At 41.4% G+C, this 18,600-nt stretch overlaps 1 protein-coding gene across 1 annotated transcript in view; it reads right to left on the bottom strand.

The window, feature by feature from the left end:
• Positions 1–5,023, bottom strand: part of LOC137594017 (transcription factor Maf-like) — a 45,211-nt gene extending 40,188 nt beyond the window's left edge. Inside the window, exon 1 of the mRNA XM_068313195.1 lies at positions 3,659–5,023. Coding sequence (XP_068169296.1) covers positions 3,659–4,635 — 977 coding nt within the window. The 5' untranslated portion in view covers positions 4,636–5,023. The remainder of the gene's footprint in view (positions 1–3,658) is intronic.
• Positions 5,024–18,600: the final 13,577 nt, after the last annotated feature.

Here is an 18,600-nt window from a genome sequence, read left to right as displayed (position 1 = left end):
ATACTGATAAATTTCAAAGTGATATCCCATAGTTGACCTGAAAGAAAGAGTCCAATACTGTGACAGCAGACAACTACATTATCTTTAATAACCCAATTATTGGACAGACTGCAAATGATCACAGAGCAGAAGTCAATATACTGGGCTGGAGAATAGAATTACAGTTCATACTGATAAGATTAATAATGTGGTGTGTCTGTATACTAAAAACACACTTCTCTTCATGCTGTACATATGAAAGAGAGCCTGCAAATGAAAGAAGCAGAGAACTGAGAATTAATGAGGGGGCACTGATAGATGTTTCCTGTGCATTCTGTCCTCCTTCAACACAGGAAGTGAATCAGTGCCACTGAATCCTTCCTGCCCCTTGGTTTGTCTAGAAGTCAAAGCACACATGAGTGAAAATCATCCCACACACTTTCCACACCCTGTCCGTGATAAGTATTTTTCTTCTCGATCACTGTGTCACATTGACTAATGGGGCATACACACTAGAAACCTGTGTCACCTATAACGCTGCTGCACAAACAGGTTCAGGGTTAATCTGTGCCCATCACAAAAATCCTCAAAAGAAACCCAACTAGTACTGTCCACCTAACAGGAGAAAGAGGTGCCGTGAAGAAGAATAGCATCTCCAGTGCTAGGTTATAACACAAATGTAATTAAATAGCACACTATATTGACCTAATCAGATAGGAGGGCCATAAATTAGTGGACACATGCTCACTAAAAGGCCCTCTCCTCTCAGCTAGGACGCATCTCTGATCGTTTATCATCTGAAAGGAGCAGAAGCAAATGCATTCTCTCTCTCTCTCTCTCTCTCTCTCTCTCTCTCTCTCTCTCTCTCTCTCTCTCTCTCTCTCTCTCTCTCTCTCTCTCTCTCTCTCTCTCTCTCTCTCTCTCTCTATCTCCCTCACTCTCTCTCTCTCTCTCTGTCTCTCTCTCTCTCTCTCTCTCCCTCCCTCTCTTTTAATCACAGAGAAAATCATTCTTCCAGGCACCAGGGGATCATGCTTTCCCATCTTGTCCGTCACGCCGGGCGTTCATGGGAGTTAACCTGAAGGCGTGCGTGGGAGAGGGCATACAGAGTCCTTAAACGTGTCACGGCTACGGTGGATTTGGAAGTTTCCGTGAGGTGTACAAAACGAATCAGAACATTCCGAAGCAGCACTTGGACTATTAAAGGTTCTGGCGTCGGAAAATATAATCTTCCTACCCAGAACACTCACTATCATAACCTCACAGGTTTCCACAGACACATGTGACCCTGCGGTGTAGCCCGGTCTGGATCCACGCAGCCTTTAATCTCTATGGCCATTAAAGACGCACTGAGCTGGTCAGCCTGCAAACACTCTGTAGGCCACCTTCAGCACACAGGTCCGCGGATACCGGACCTGTCAAGACCTTCAAAACACAGTCACTGCCAGTTCCACGCGTGGCTTTCATTTTTTTCTCGTCTCATCAGCATTTTTCATGCCTCAGGTCAAAGAAGGAATCTTTACATTGAAACGGTCGTGGCGGATTGCCAAATTAACTCGCGCATCGTGGCAAAAATTTGGGGTGATTTAATCTCATTAGGAACGAGTCTCTTTAAGTCACCCCGTGGCTTTATTATTGTTTTCCTCTATAATGTCTTTTTTTTTCTCAGACGTGATTAATTTGCAGGATGTCAGCATCCTTATATTTATATAGAACTAATTAACCCAGTATTATTCAGACAAAACCTTCTATTTATTTTCTACTCATGTGGACCGCTGTCATTTTAAATAAAACTTTCCACCTACAATATTCAACAAGTGCACCGCCACCGAGTAAAAAGTCCAAGTTTACTCTGATATCAATCATTAACTGGAACTTTTCTAGGGCAGAGACAGCACAATTATTGGACACTGTGGCAAAATAAAATTGTATTAGAAATACTGACAATTGTGGTCTGGTTTTATCTACATTTTACAGCGTTTTAAAGTATCGCCGTATACATTGCGCAACAAGTAGAACATAATTTTATTTCTTTTAGACAAAAGAAATAAAAGGTTAATTCCTTGAAATAAATTGGTCTGTATTTTTCAGTGAAACAAAAATTTAGAAACATATTAACCCAAATATTAATTGAATGACATTCCTCCTGGTCTTGGAGCTGTAAAGCGCGGTGTGCGCTATGTTGCGCTTTAACTACATCACAAATTTATTAACAGCATTCTAATAGCACATTTGATCGGTTTTCATCCCTCTGTTTAAATATAAGTTTAAGTCAATTTAAGTTTACATGACTTCAGTGTGTACTATTATCTCAAACACAACCACATGCAGAACTAAAGAGAACAGACAAACATTTTCAGGAGAATAAATTTGTTTCCAGGCATAAAGATTTATTATTGAGTAGTAAGATTGTTTTAATTCCATTTTAAGAGGGAACACTGTCTGTCAGTTAATAGTGCTGGTCAAAAAATACATTTTACCACAGGCTGCAGAAATCCAGGGCGTCACAAAAGATGATTTGCTTAATTAGTCTACAACATCAGGAGAACCTTAACAGATCATAGTTTATTTATCGATTTCACCGGGTTCTAGGCAAACTTTTTAAGTTCCTTAAATGAACGTAAATTACACCAATAATGAGTTGCAATATAAATAAATCATTTGTTCAACATTTACTGTGACAGTGTAGTCTGTTTATTTCAGGACATGCGTTCTGCCTCGCATTTAGTCTTCAGGCCCACTTGTTGAATCTCTTTAGTTTGCATTAGTTATTATATTATAACTGTATGTACCATATATTCCGATGCTGATCACCTTTTGGTTTTTGATAGTACAAATCAGTATTGAGTGCAAACATTTTTTTTAAATTTCACATTGTCACTTGGCCTGAAATGTCGAAGCGTCCAGTCAAACTTGTGTGAAAGCAACTTGAAGGATGAATGCGCTTGTTCTCACTTTTCAACAAATAAAAAGTGGTGAGGCTGAACAATGCAGTTATTGTATAGTACATTCATTACATACAAGTTGACAAAAAAATAAGTGTAAGAAAAACGTAAATACACAAAACACGCATGACCAGCATGCATGGCTTCACACAAACTATTACAGTCTGACATAAATTTTCCAAACTGGTTTGGATGGTGTGGTCCCCCCCCCACACACACACAAGATACATGGAGAATGGATGATATGAAAATGAGATAATTCATTTCAAGAAAAGAAAAGTCTCCCAACAAAACAATAAAACAAAAATAAATTCACATCAAAATCAAGCCTGAGGACTGTTGAATTTTACAAAACAATTTTTGTTCGAAGGGACAACAGGGGTGATGAGGTGAATGCATGAGACTGTAAGGACGCACCTATTCAGCAAAGTAATTTGTGTCGACGCAGAAACATCACAGAAATAGTGATGCTTTGAAATATGTGGAAAGCTAATTCTCATTCAGTCATTTACGTGATCAAGTTATAAAACATAATTCACACACCCTGAAACAAAAATACCTAGAAAATAAAGAACATTTTAAAACTATTTTGTCACTAACTGACGCAGTTTTATCAAACAAATCCAACACAAACGCGCACAACTTAATTTAGTTGCGCGCAAAGTAAAAGTTTTTTTTTTCCCGTTTCGTTTTGAGGCCCCGGTTTAATAAAACTTTTCAGCGCCGAGACTCACATGAAAAACTCCGGGGACGAAGGGTTGTTGTCGCTGCTGGATCCTCCGTTTTCTCTGAAGCCGGTGCTGATCAGCTTCTCGTATTTCTCCTTGTAGGCGTCCCTTTCCCTGGCGAGCCGGGAGATCTCCTGCTTGAGGTGGTCCACCTGCTGTATGAGCTGCGTCTTCTCCCCCTCCAGGACGTGCCGCTGCTGGACCCGCTTGTAGCGGCAGGACTGGGCATAACCTCTGTTCTTAAGTGTCCTCCTCTTCTGTTTCAGCCGGATCACCTCTTCTTTGCTGACCCCTCGGAGCTGACGGTTCAATTCCCGCACCGACATGCTCACCAGCTGGTCGTCCGAGAAGCGATCTTCCAAGCGCAAGTGTTGGTGGTTACCCCCTGCGCCGCCGCCGGACTGAGACCCGGAGGAGGGGTGGTGTGCCCCCGGGTGGTGGTGGTGGTGATGGTGGTGGTGGTGGTGGGGAGCACCGTTCTGAGCTGCGGCTGCAGCGATAACCGCGGACACCACGGCGGCTGCTGATCCCATCTCTTCGCCGGCCATGGCGCCTCCCGCCCCGGCTGCGCCGCCGTACTGCTGCCCTCTGGAGTAGCCATCGAAGGTCTGGAGCTGGTGACTGCTGCTGATCAGCGCCTCTACGGCGTCCTCCGGGCTAAAGCCCAGAGCCTCGGGGTTCAACTGCTGTTGGTATCCGGTCATCCAGTAGAAATCCTCCAAGTGAGCTTTCTGTTCGCTCCCTGATCCCGGACTCGGCGCCGAGAAGCTTGGAGAGGGGGGAACCGAGCTGCAAGGCGTGCTCATCGGGGTGGATGATAGGGATCCCCCGGCGACCAGGCGGCTGCACTGGCTGATGCTGCGATCGGGCTCCACCGGCTCCTTTTTCACTTCAAACTTCATCAGATCGAAGTCATTAACATATTCCATGGCCAGGGGACTGGTGGGCAGGTCGGAGTTGCTCATTGCCAGCTCTGATGCCATCCTCTTGCTGTTGACAGTCCTCCAAAGGGTGTGAGGAGCACCTGTCAAAGTGGGCTGCTGAGACACGCACTGAGCCAGCTTGATTTATTTATTTATTTTCTTCAAAGCCAAAGAAAAAAGTGGATTTTCTCGCACTAATTTGCGCAGCGCAGGTTTTGGTTTCGTGAGTCGATAAGTTTTTTTTTTTTCTTCAGTCTGTGTTTCACAGAGGAGCGCAGTTTCCTCCCTCTCTCCCAGCGTGCGGGTGTCTGTGCGCCGCGCTCTCTGTTTCCACCATTTAACACTTCATGGCTCCTTTTAGGATTAGTGTGCCAATTTGAGGAGGTTCACGTACGTGTCCCGGGCAAATAGTTGCTTTGTGGAGAATGAAAAAAAGAAAGAAAAAAAAAAACTCCACCCAACGATTGATAGATTTTTTTTTCTCGGGGATCAGTCAGCCGCCGAGTTAAAAAGCATTGCTTAGTTTTATAGGCGCCCTGACGTCAGGACTAAAATATGAAATTGACCGAGACTCAGCCAATGAGGAGCCGAGCCTGGGGACATAATTAGCATAACGGTATAGAAAGTCAAAGTTTTCTCAGCTGTCAGAGTCCATCATCACGTTGACATGTGAGACTTATTCATGTTTTCTTTGTTTGTCTCTTTAAACGGAATAAAGGAAGTTAAAGAAAACACTCGGAGGATGAATAGAAGATTTCACGCGATTGATGAAAATACATTCAGGCTCCTCCTTTTCAGAAGGTTACGTCTTTTTAATTATACCATGTATTTAAGGAGTTTCTGTTACAATAAGAATAATAACTTTGGTTTATTTTTAGTTGGTCATCAGTATCGTTTGTTTGTTTCTCGGTATTATCCGGTGATTATCGGGCTTTCTTTACCTTGATGTCGTTCAGTGTGTTACTGTAGAAACAATTTTCACAGGCGCATTAAGTTATTTGTAACTTTATGATTATAAAGAAAAACGATTCAGACACGCGACAGTCGTGCAATTAAATGCATGAAACCGGTATTTTAATGATGCACACTGGGCAAAACATAACCGATCCGTACAGGTAAAAACATAAAACCACAAAAAAAAAAGGTTATTAAAGAAAGAACGGAGCGCTGCGTGAGAGGAGCGCGACACGGGCTGAATGAATGACAGCCTTTGGAAACCCAACGTCGCCACCTTTCGGTATAATACGGTACTGCAGGTGTGTGTGTGTGTGTGTGTGTGTGTGTGTGTGTGTGTGTGTGTGTGTGTGTGTGTGTGTGTCACTTGAGCGGTGTGAAACTGAATTTCTGCCTTACATAGGTTTTTATATATATATATATATATATATATATATATATATATATATATATATATATATATATATGCACTGTATATATATATATATATATATGTGTGTGTGTGTGTGTGTGTGTGTGTATGTGTGTGCGTGTGTGTGTGTGTGTGTGTGTGTGTGTGTACTGTGTATATACATTTATAGCCTAATCTGGGACATTAATGATCACTGACTTTCATTTAAAAGAAACCATAAATTAAACTATACATAGGTATTTTTCTGGACAAACCGTTCTTATGTTTTTTCCAGCACATGTACAATACGTTTACATAAAATGAAGCCACACCTCCATCTTGTCATTCTGGTGTCAACAGTCCCAAATCCTTGTAATGATTAGAACATCACTGTTCCTCTCTTTCTCTGTCTCACACACACATTCCTCAGGAGTGGTGGAACATAAGAACAAACAATAAGGAAGGCTATACTCGGAGGACCAGAGAGTAAATAAGAGCATCCTCCCTGGAACATGTCACACGGGGAAGCTTCAGAAAACTACAAAGCCGCCAGCAGATAATCCAACTCCCCAGTGACCCGACGCAAGTAAATATTCTCTTGGTCCCTATAACTGTTCATGGGGACTTAACGTTAAACAGGAAGGATAAACATCGTGTTTTATTCATTAGAAAAGACAACAGAGCTTCCTCTGATGACTCTGAATTAATATTAAACAGATGAAGTGTCCCTTTTGAAGCTAGTTAGCTGGTGTTGTAATAGTAAGATGCAGGGAAATAACTTTTGCATAAAAGCACGTTAACAACCATTTCTATGTGTTTTAATAAATTTAGCAGCATTATGTTGACAGGAAATTGAAATCAAAACACAGAAAGTTGAGGTTAATATGTCGACTGAAGAAGGCAGGGCAATGACAAAAATAAAATCATAATTTCCTAATTGCGTATGCACACAACAACAATTCATGTTGTTCTTGATGCAACACTGGACTTGAGCTGCTGTGTGAGTTCTAGCTTCACCACATCTCTTAAACTAAGATTTATCAGCCTTAGAGTCTCAAAAGTTAACAAGCAGACCCAGAACCAAAGCAGCAAAGCTCTGTGCCATGATGTTTATCATTAAATAAATCTACTCTTTATTTTATTGGGGATGTTGTCCCTTACATTGTCCAAGAGTGGCACTTAGACACATAAAAATAAAATAAGCCTGCATCGCCAGAGGAGGACCTCTTACATACGTAAATGTAATGTAAACTCTCCTGTAACACCGCTATCACCCTGGCCTTACATGAACAAACCCCGTTTCATTTAATAGTCTGGTCCCTACATGTGGAGCCTGGCTTCAGTGTGTGGTAATGAGACACTGTCTGACCTTTCACAGTTCATCCCAGGAGAAAACTGATGCATCCTGGGTAAAGGATAACCAGTGCTCCTAGACTTCCTTGATTTACTGGTACGGTGACTTTACTAATTGTTACATCTATTAAAACCATCCTCGTTACAGCATGACTTATGTGCCTGAGCTTCCCTGAAGTTGTGCACTCACAGAGGATGTGCTTGTTGTTTGGTGTTTTACTCACATTTATCGTAGAAACGTTTTCCTCTCGGGTCTGTTTCCATCCATTTCAATTTGTGGAAACACAAGCTGCATTTGAGGTCTCTAAAATAAATAAGACGTGGAAATACAATTTATTCAAGACAAATATAGCAGCACTGGTTCCATGATATGATTGTGATGCTTCAAAATGTTTCCACAATGTGTTGGCAAGGAAAAAAAAATTGAGGATGGAGAGTTTTGAGAAAGCCTCATTAAATCTCTCTTTATGCATTGGCAAGATATGCAGTTTAAAATCACACTCAGGATATTCAGAATATGAAGTGTTGCAAAAATAGTCAGAGACAATACCACATTTAACAGACAGTAACTTAAATAAAGCACCAGAACCTAAACTAGAAGATTTCTGCATTACTGAGATTATGTCTTATAATCATTTATTACATTCCCAATGGGAGGTAGACTTCATTCTCAATCCTTGTTTAATGTCATATATTAAACTCTGGTGGCACTTCAAATGGGGGACAACTAGATGAGTGGGCTCAGTGGACTCATCTGAGACACATTTAATTAGCAGTACAGAAAATGAAATGTTTCGTGGGGTCTTAACTAACTATTGTATTTTCTGTAATTGAGTGAGAGACTATGAGAAGCTATTATGAGGAGGAGCATGAAAAACGGTGCCACACTTAACTCTGCCAGTGTTTTATGGGGGAATAAAAGAATGTGTATTAAGATAATAAGCTTCCTCATCACAGAAACAAAGTGCCATATTTGCAAAGTGCGTTTTGAGAGAACCGGCTCGTTTGCTCTCTCTTGCTCTCTCACTTCACTGTCGTGTTCTCTGATCCTACAATAGTCGGACTTTTGTTTCATTTACCTGCTCACTGGTTATGTGTTGACTGGAAGCTGAAACACATCTGCATGGTTGATGGGGGAGAGTGAGGCCTTCAACAAGTGAGTTTGATCAGTACACCTGCAGACACACACAAATACACAGCTGATGCTTCACTGTTGTTTTTACTTAGTTTCTGTTCTTTAAAACACAGTGGCAAAAAATAAATTAAAAATCTTAGGCTGTATTCATACTGTTGTTGTACGAATAGAAAATGCCACTCATTTTAGATCAGAATTGAATCACTGGGACTAGGTTCACATTCCAATCCTCTTTGTTTTATTTTACATCATATTTGGTCATTTTGATGGTTCCCTTTTATAATTATTTCCCACATCCAAAACACCACGTGGATTTATTCATTCAAAAACTGATCTGAACAAACAACAACAGAAAAGAACAAAGCTTGTAATGAAAACATACTAATTCAGAATTGAAATTATCTGATTTGTGCTGTTCACACTATCATGAAAACACAGACAATAACAACAAAAAATGTGATTTTGGTAATTTTTTCCCCCTGTAGTGTAACCGCTGCCTGTTAATCACACATTTACAGTCCAAAAGAAAAATGAGGACATTGCATACACACTATAAGTACTGTATGATTGGAATTCCAATGATTGGATGCATTTGATTACAATAGCAGATTTCTACTCTCTCTCTCTGGCTCTTTGCCTGACAGAAATATGCTTCAACCTGGTAATTGGCCACAATGAGCAGACTTGCATGTGTCAAACTATCCTCTTCACATCTGGTTATTGTCTCTCACAGCGGGTGGACATCACAAGCATGGTCTGAATAGGCTCATCAGTTTTCTGTGACTATAGCACAGGATGCACTGCTATTACACTTATAAACCTGTGGTGTAGAATATGATATCTCTACCCTGAGCAGTTTAAGTGATGGAGAAGATTTTAGTCCGTCACATGTTTGTACAGCCTGAGAGTTAAGGATTTTCTAGGGTGTCATGAACACACAAATTAGAAAAGCTGCAAGAGGAAGCAGTTCACTGAGGATTGAACAGTCCAGGTTCTTCTTCTTCTCCTTTCGGCTTTTTCCCTCAGGGGTCGCCACATTGGATCAATTGCCTCTATCTAACCCTGTCTTCTGCATCCTCTTCTCTCACACCAACTACCTTCATGTCCTCTTTCACTACATCCATAAACCTCCTCTTTGGTCTTCCTCTAGGCCTCCTGCCTGGCAGTTCAAAACTCAGCATCCTTCTACCAATATATTCACTATCTCTCCTCTGGACATGTCCAAACCCTCTCAGTCTGGCCTCTCTGACTTTATCTCCAAAACCTCTAACATGTGCTGTCCCTCTGATGTACTCATTCCTGATCCTATCCTTCCTGGTCACTCCCAGAGAGAACCTCAGCATCTTCATCTCTGCTACCTCCAGCTCTGTCTCCTGTCTTTTCCTCAGTGACATTGTCTCTAGACCAAACAACATCGCTGATCTCACCACAGTTTTGTATACCTTTCCTTTCATTTTAGCTGAAATTTTTGTATCACACATCACACCTGACACTTTTTTCGACACGTTACGCTCCAGACTTCCTCATAAAATACCACAGTTCCACTTTGGGCACAGTTCCACTGTCATAAGCTTTCTCCAAATCTACAAAAACACATTGCAGCTCCTTCTGGCCTTCTCTGTACCTCTCCACCAACATCCTTAAAGCAAATACTGCATCTGTAGAGACTAAAATAAAATGTGTCGAACCTTAGCTCAGCTACTCTCATTAGACACACACTGCTACATCATTAGCTTCATTACCTTACTGCAACATTCATCACCCAGCATGTGGAGAAGCGGAAAGAACAGGTCAGAACAATGCACAAAAGGACAACAAACAATGTAAATTGTGTTAGCACAGAGCTGATATTTCTGAAAGTCTAAACATGGACAGTGTCATCTTTTAGGGCTAATGACTCTGATTGTCTATTTTCAGGGGTATGAAACCATGTTTGCATGTGTGACTTCCAGTAATGGAGGTGTGATGATTCATGTTGCAGTTGGAGGTTATGCGTTTTTATTGATGTGGGCGGTATGTGCACTGTGCTATATGTTCCCTGCAACTGCACACTGTTATTAATGTCCACAGTGTCCACTATGTGCAGTTATTAATGTGACTCATATACATAGAGTTTCCCCATTAGTCAGAGTCGAACTGCACCATCATAGAGAGAGGAGGTGCGAGCAGTTCTCTTTCTCCTTATTCTCCTTCACCTCCCCCGCATCAGCACCACTGCCATCCTGTGTTTCAACGAAAGTTGAAGTTCCTCACACACATGCAAATCTTAATTATTGCTCTTCTTCTTTTCCTTTCGGCTTCCCTTCAGGGGTCGCCACAGCGAATCAGTTGCCTTCATCTAATCAATCAATCAATCAATCAATCAATCAATCAATCAATCAACTTTTATTTATATAGCGCTTAATCACATCTGAAGAAATTTCAAAGCGCTTTACAGATAGAAAGCCAACAATGCCCTCCAGAGCAAGCATTATCAACGGTGGCGGGGAAAAACTCCCTCATTTAGGAAGAAACTCCGGGCAGGACCCAGGCTCTGGAGGGCGGTCATCCGCCTTGACCAGTTGGTTGGGAAAGAGAAATACATTGGGGAAAGAGATGGGTCAAGTAAAAGAGACGGAGAGAGAGAGAGTGAGAGAGTGGCAGATAGGCCAGTTAGAGTTTAATGTCCATTGTGCACTGTCGCTGAATTGGGGGCGGGTTTTCCAGGCCTTTCTATATCCTGTATTCCATCCGTGTTCTCCACCTGTGGAACAGAGGCACAAAGACAGCGGCAGTATTGTGCGGACAAAGAGTGTAATTTGACAATAATAATAAATTCTAAGAGCATAGAAAGATAAAGAAAGAAGTGACAGAAGCTCCAGAGTATCTCCCTTTAATGGGAGAGACAGAGAAAAATACCCTCAGCAGCCTAGGCCTATAGCAGCATATCTAGTGGGGTGAGTGTTATTTCTAATTGTAGGCTCTGTCAAAGAGGATGGTTTTTAGTCTACTCTTAAATAAGCTAAGGGAGTCTGCCCCCCGGACCAAAGCTGGGAGATCGTTCCAGAGTAGAGGGGCCAGATAGCTGAAGCTTCTGCCTCCTGTTCTACTCTTAAAAACCTGAAATCACCAGAAATCCTGCATCCTCGGATCGAAGGGCCCTGGGTGGGTGATACACTTCAATAAGATCTTCAATGTAAGATGGAGCCTTACAGTGGAGAGCTTTACATGTGATCATGAGGACTTTGAATTGTATTCTATAATTAATCTGGAGCCAATGAAGTGACCCTAGGACAGGAGAGATGTGCTCTCTCCTCCCAGTTCAAGTCAGTAAGCGGGCAGCTGCATTCTGAACTAACTGTAGAGTCCTAATAGAGGAGTTAGAACAGCCCGATAATAAGTAATTGCAGTAATCCAATCTAGAAGTAACAAAGGCATGAATGATTTTCTCTGCGTCTTTAAAGGATAAGAAATGTCTAACTTTCGCAATATTTTGCAAGTGAAAGAAGGCTGTTCAGGATACAAACTTGATATGAGAATCAAAGGACAGATCTTGATCAAAAATCACTCCCAAGTTCCTGACTTCGTTGGTGGAGGATGGAACAATGCCATCTAAGTGAATTGCAATGTTAGAGAAATCATCTCTAAGATGCTTCGGCCCAATAATAATAATTTCAGTTTTGTTACTGTTTAACATTAAGAAATTGTGAAGCATCCAGGATTTAATATCCCTGAGGCAGGTTTCCAATTTAATTAGCTGATCAGATTCATTTGTTTTAATTGATAGATATAATTGAGTATCATCGGCATAAAAATGATAATTAATATTATGTTTCCTTATAATATTTCCCAATGGTAACATATAGAGATTAAACAGAATTGTCCCCAGAACAGATCCTTGAGGTACTCCACAGGTGACAGTCCCTTGATCTGAAGATTTATTATTTACATAGACAAACTGAAATCGGTCGGATAGATATGACCTAAACCAGTCTAGTGCTGAGTTTTTAATCCCAACCTCCTCGTCCAATCTCCTTAAAAGAATATTATGGTCAACAGTATAGAATGCTGCACTCAGGTCTAACAAGACTAGAACAGACAGAAGACCTTTATCTGACGCTGTTAAACGGTCTTTTAGCAGTGCAGTGTCCGTACTGTAGTTTGTTCTTAAACCTGACTGAAAATCCTCTAACAGATTGTTTTCTAACAAGTAGTCATTTAGCTGTTTGGCCACTACGTTCTCTAGGATCTTAGATAGGAATGGCAAGTTAGAGATCGGCCTGTAATTTGAGAGGATGCCAGCATCTAGGTTTGGTTTTTTCAGGAGGGGCTTGATCACAGCTACTTTGAAAGATTTCGGTACATAACCAATTTTTAAGGATTGATTGATTATGGATAATACAGGTTTATTTATTAATGGCAAAACCTCTTTGAGGAACGTACTTGGAATTTTGTCTAGTAGACAGGTGGTGGGTTTAGTAGAGGAAATTAAGGAATTTAAATCGGAGAGTTCCATTTGCTGAAAACACTCCAGGGTATTGCCAGAAATAGTCGATTCCTCTGCTAACTTACTTGTGTTTGGCAATACATAATGGATCTCATCTCTAAGATTTGTCTTCTGTCTTCTGCATCCTCTTCTCTCACACCAACTACCTTCATGTCCTCTTTCACTGCATCCATTCTAATCAGATAAAATATCATGGGAAGGATATTAGTTTTAGAAAAATTGCAAAAAAGGTAAAATAAAGTGAATCTTTAAACACTGAAAACATAAATAAGCATTATAATAAACAATTTATATTAATTCACATATTTAATAACCAGAACTACACAACGAATGAAGATAGTGCTTTGGTTCATTCTCAGTCTTTGCATGTTTCCATCTGGCCTCTGACTCCGGAACTTGACGGAACCAGACCACAGTGAGATGCTCCACATTATAGAACTGTCCAGGTGACCCTCAGAACCTCCTCTGAATCCTGCCACACATGCTTTTAGCTCTTTAGAGACACTAAACGACTCCAGCAAAAAACAAATGAGAATACAAACACCTCTGCATGCAGCGTGATTTAAGATGACTGCAGATTAATGTTAATATTAATTTCAACCTCTTGGTGATAATTCCCTCATTCGTTCATCAGAGGCTGAAGAATCATCTGCTTATAGATCTTAGTAAGCAAAGGAGTGTGTGAGGAAGCAGGCAAACTAAAGTCACATCTCTCTGTGTTATTCTACACTCTGTCAGGGAGTAAGATACAGAGACAATACATTCCACAGGACACCACGACCTCATACAACAATCCTTTACATCTCTGCTAGATTAATACCAGGAGACAAATGCTCCTCTACTGGGGTGTTCACTTCTCTGGAGGAGACTGAGGGAGGAGAATGGAGGGAGAAGAGGTTGATCGCTGTTGAACCGAGGGATGATGAACAGGCTTCATGTTATGGGTGGACTTTTGATTATGGCAATATTGAGTGTGGAAATGAGATGTTTATCAGATGTGGTTTTGAGGGAGAGATGGGAGGAGTGAGAGGAGAGGAGGAATGCTGGGAAAAACGTTCCTATGGCTGCTAAATGGAGGGTTTGACATGTTGTGTCTGCTTTCAGAACCCAGTGGGATACGTCGCCTCTTCATCCCCTCTCTGCACACTTTGATTAAGCTCAGAACTATTGTCACAATTAACACCTCATAACTTTGAAGCATTTGGAGAGAAATATAAACATTTCTCACACCAACTAAAAGAAAGAGATCCAGAGTGTGACACATTATTTTTTGGGGGGAAAAGGAGGTTCTGACAGTGAGAGGGAGTGATGAAGAAGAGAGTATCTTTAAGCTTTTCCTAAAAATGCACAAACAGACTTAATAAGAGTTAGTCATGGTTCTTTGCACACTCACAGTAGATTTGGATGCTTACATAGGAACATAGACACCCTTCCTGTTGCTTATCCGCTTCCTGAGCCTCAATTTGTATTGAAATCCCTCACAGGCAATTATCCATATGCGAATGGTGTACTTACTCTGAGCTTATATAAGTTTCTTTCTCAGTAAGCCGCACCATTTTCATTTTAAAACTCTGATTACAATTTCAGAGTTTATTCCTATGTGAAAATGACAAAAATGGGTGTTCGTAGTTAGCACAGAGCCTGAAATCCCACCAGGCCTCGCGCTAGCTTCATAATTTGAAAGATTAAATAATCTTTTCTTGGTGTGATTTTGAAAATCCTTTTGCAGGAGGACAGACTGGGCAATAGTGGGCACCTTTGTGGTGAGAAAGACATTTTGTTGAGTAAAGTTCTGAAGAGCAAGCAAGGCGACACCCCACCAACACTCCTCCCTCCCCGTCCTCACACAACTATCAGGCTGTCAGGAGTGTCATATATCTGGAGGATATCTGAGGACAACTGAGATCGTAGCCCAATTACGGGCTGATAACTAATCAATAGGCCACTTATTCCTACAGCAAGAAGTAACGGAATGGGCCCCAGGGACACGTAGTTCAGATTACTCTGCTCTCAACATGGGACAGTCACTAATGATGAGACAGAAACAGAACTGGAAGGGGGAGACAAATGAAGCATAGGCATAAATTACAGTTTCGAAAAAGATTGAGACAAATCACAAGGTATAAGAGTAATATTCTGCGCTAAGCAGCTAATGTGTAGCTGAACTAGATCATGTAAATATTCCAAAATACCACATAAAAATGTTTTGCAAACAGGAGATAATATGTGTAAGATTTTAAGCAAAAACTGTACCAGCCAAACATAGCAGACGTGTTTACAATGGCAGTCCACAAAGCTGCAAAGCATGCAACATGCATTTCAACCCACTGTCTGTTGCCCTAAATTTTGTCAGTGCTTTTAAATTAATTGTACCCATCTTTGCTTTTTTTTGCAGATATTTCACTGTCTAGCCTAGCCTAGCCTATTCGATAACCCCACAGGGTCATTGGGGCATCGCAGACGACCCGTAGTTGTCATCATATGGTGTGTCTTGGGCAACTGAACCTGGTGGTGCACATCCCTCTCCAGGTTGGATGCAGTTTAATGTCATTCTCAGGACCCAGTCACTGTGCAGATACATAAAAACAATAATATTAACAAAAAAGTTTATCCAGTTTTGTGAAATGTCCTTCCTCTTCTCTCAAACTAGTTGGAGAGATTCAAGCTTTCACACATCAAAGTTCAATCAAATGTAACTCTGTGCCAGTGTAAAGATGGACACACGGGTCCTGTTCTGTTTAATACAAAAATGAAAGGTGATGTGCATTGAGAAGGAGAATAAATAAAAACACCTATAGAGCTTTTAATTATCTCTGACATATAGGTGAGCTCAGTGCAAATGAGGTTTACTACCAAAAACAAGGAGCCTCTCAATGCTACAGACTCTTCATATAATACAAATTATCCATCTTCATTGGTGGCATGAATGTATTCTGTTGTACTCAGGATTCACTGTTGCTAGCCATCATGCTAGTTGCAAATTTGAACCTGGTTCCTGCCTCCAAACAAACCGCCCTTGATGCTTGAAGCGTCCTCTGCCTTGGAACACAGGAACTATTCGTTCTCATTTCTTTTGACAGGCCATTCGTTTTGTCGCTCCTCTGTCACTGTCATCCTCATGAAGAAATATGGCAGCAGCCCCTGCCCCTGTCCCCCACACCTTATGCCCTTAGCTGACAGGCAAGCCCTGGCCAGGAATCCCCCTACATCCACATCCAAGGCCCCGGTTAGTCCCACTACTCTTGGACTAATATCCAGTAAATAATCAATAATCTGAATCTCTGGTTCTGACCCTGTCATTTCAGTAAAATAAACTGCAAGCGGGTGAAGTAGAAAAATAACTATAAGAGTGTTCATGTGTTGTAAAGTTTATGCAGGATGTGTCATTGCAGAAATAAACTGACATTTTCTCAAAAGGTGTGAAGAGGAAAATTAAAGTGTAAGCTTCTCCTGTTTTCCTTTTTCACTGTTGGCTAATCAGTAGAGGCTGTCAGGCAGAAGGCACCAGCAGAAGACCAAAGCCGAAACCATCACCATTAACACTGATCAGGTTTCTCCCAATCTGCTTGTTTATCCTCCTTTCTCCATAGATCCGTACAAAGCTACTTTGCAGCCTCTTAAACCCAACATGTTTTTTTTTTCTCAAAACAAAACAGATGAACTACAAAACAGTCCTCTGTGACTCTAGTGATTAAATGGAAGCAGCAGTTGGAGAAAATGAGACAAGAGAGAGCAATAGAGACAGAGAGTGGGAGTCGCTCCTGCAGCTGTATTTGGCTTCGGCACATTGGCTATACCCAAAGTTTTCCACTCACAAGAACAATGCCACATTCCCTCCAAATCGATTGGTAATACGTCTCATCCCATTGATGCCATCTCTAATCCATTCTGGGCTCCTTTGCAAGATGGAGATGGAGAGGCAGAGGGAGAGGTATGGCAAGGCATGTGGAGAGAGAGGGCAGAGAAAAAGCTGCCTGAACAGCCATGTATTCTGAGGAATTTGTGTTGAGTTTTTTTTTCTCCCTCCCTCTACTGCAATGGGACTGTGTCGTTAAGCTCTTTAGTCCGCGTGGCTAATGAAATAGGGTTGGCAGGATTACACAGGGCTAAAGCACTGTGCCTGGTGAGCCTCGGAGAAATCGCTGTAGCTCTGCCAAGTGAAAGGGAGGGGAAGGATGGAAAAATAGGAGGGGGTTTGTTGAACAGAAGAGGGCAAAGAAAGGCTTTTTGGTGATTGAGATAGTAGTTTAATTGTAGAAATGAATGTGCGTAGTTATATGATACCTTTATCACGGCTGGCAGATCTCATTCTGTATCATTTTTAAGAAGTCGGTTGATCCAGATGTACGGTAGCTGTTCTGAGTTGGTTGAAACCTAAACTCCACAGGAGGCTCATAATATTTAGAATGGTCAACCACTGGCAGAGAGAGAAAACGGAGTGAAGAAGGTTGCTCACAATCGGCTTCTACTGACCATAAAGTAAGCATACGGTTTTTAACTAGTCGTAAAATCAATGGTGGGAACACGAGGATATTAATTGGATTAACACATTCATGGTATTGCGATCACCTATTCTGCTTCCACTATTGTTTAACAGAGATGGAGTTAGACCAGTTCATCATGAGATGATATGAATGTTATCTGAACACACAAGCTTACCAAAGTAAACAAAACTATGTCAGTACATCAGTCTTTTTTGACCTAAAACAATAATTTGAAAAAAGCATCTGGAAATCGGTGTTCAGATTACATTCATCATCGTCATGATTAGAAAATATTAATCAATGCATCTCGCAAGATGAAAAATGTCGTACCAAAGAGGTTTACAACAAAACTAAATGTCTTCATAAGTTGGCTTTTCTTCATTTTTATTCCAATCCTGTTGTGTGACACATAACTTTTAAGAAGTGATTGTGGTATTAACCCTTTAAACATAATTTGTTTAACCCTGTCTGTATTGCAGGGCGTTCGCTCTGCTATTTCCTCTCCCTCCTCATCTCCCCTCCTCTTGTCACATGCAGGAATAAATCTGTTTCTAAACATAATGGAGCCCTCCGGGAGGGAGGGGCTTCAGTTTAGTATGCCACAATCTGATTGGCTGCTTGGCTTGATGTCGTATATGATGATAAATCTGGCCCAGGTGTCACCTCCTCGGCAGCAGGTGAGGATTGATGGGATACAGGAGGACTATCCATCATCCTGGGCAGGTGGCACGCTATCGGAATTTGGGAAATCTGCTCCCAATCAGGGTCCCACAGTGCTCGGCAGGGTTCGCAATGCTGTTTGAGAGGCGTTACTGGAAATCAATAGCTAGAACTCAAGGTCAATGTACTGTTAGAAAACTCCTTAAGTTCTGACAGATAGATCTCTCTTTTCCTCTCCTTCCTTCACTCTCTCTCACTTTCTCCAAGGATGAATGCGTGGACACATTGATGTCTACTATCCTCCACCACCTTTAAAGGAAAGGTGGTTTTTAGGTGGATGTCAAAGCAGCTGTCTAGAATAATTTGTGATGTAACCCTTCTCTAGGTGGAGCCAACAAGTGCCAATCTCAGGCCGAGGCAGGAACTGGGTTGGGACCTGGAGTATCGGAGATCTAATTAAAGCCCAGGGCACCTGCCTGGCTCCTTGTTCTTATAGATTACTGGTAAGTCACCTTGTCCCTGCTACTGTAAGGGTTGTGAGTTAAGCTGCATAACAGTAGAG

This window comes from Antennarius striatus, chromosome 4 (genome assembly GCF_040054535.1).
Source record: "Antennarius striatus isolate MH-2024 chromosome 4, ASM4005453v1, whole genome shotgun sequence".
NCBI lineage: Eukaryota > Metazoa > Chordata > Actinopteri > Lophiiformes > Antennariidae > Antennarius > Antennarius striatus.
This window is presented reverse-complemented; position numbering and strand designations above follow the sequence as displayed.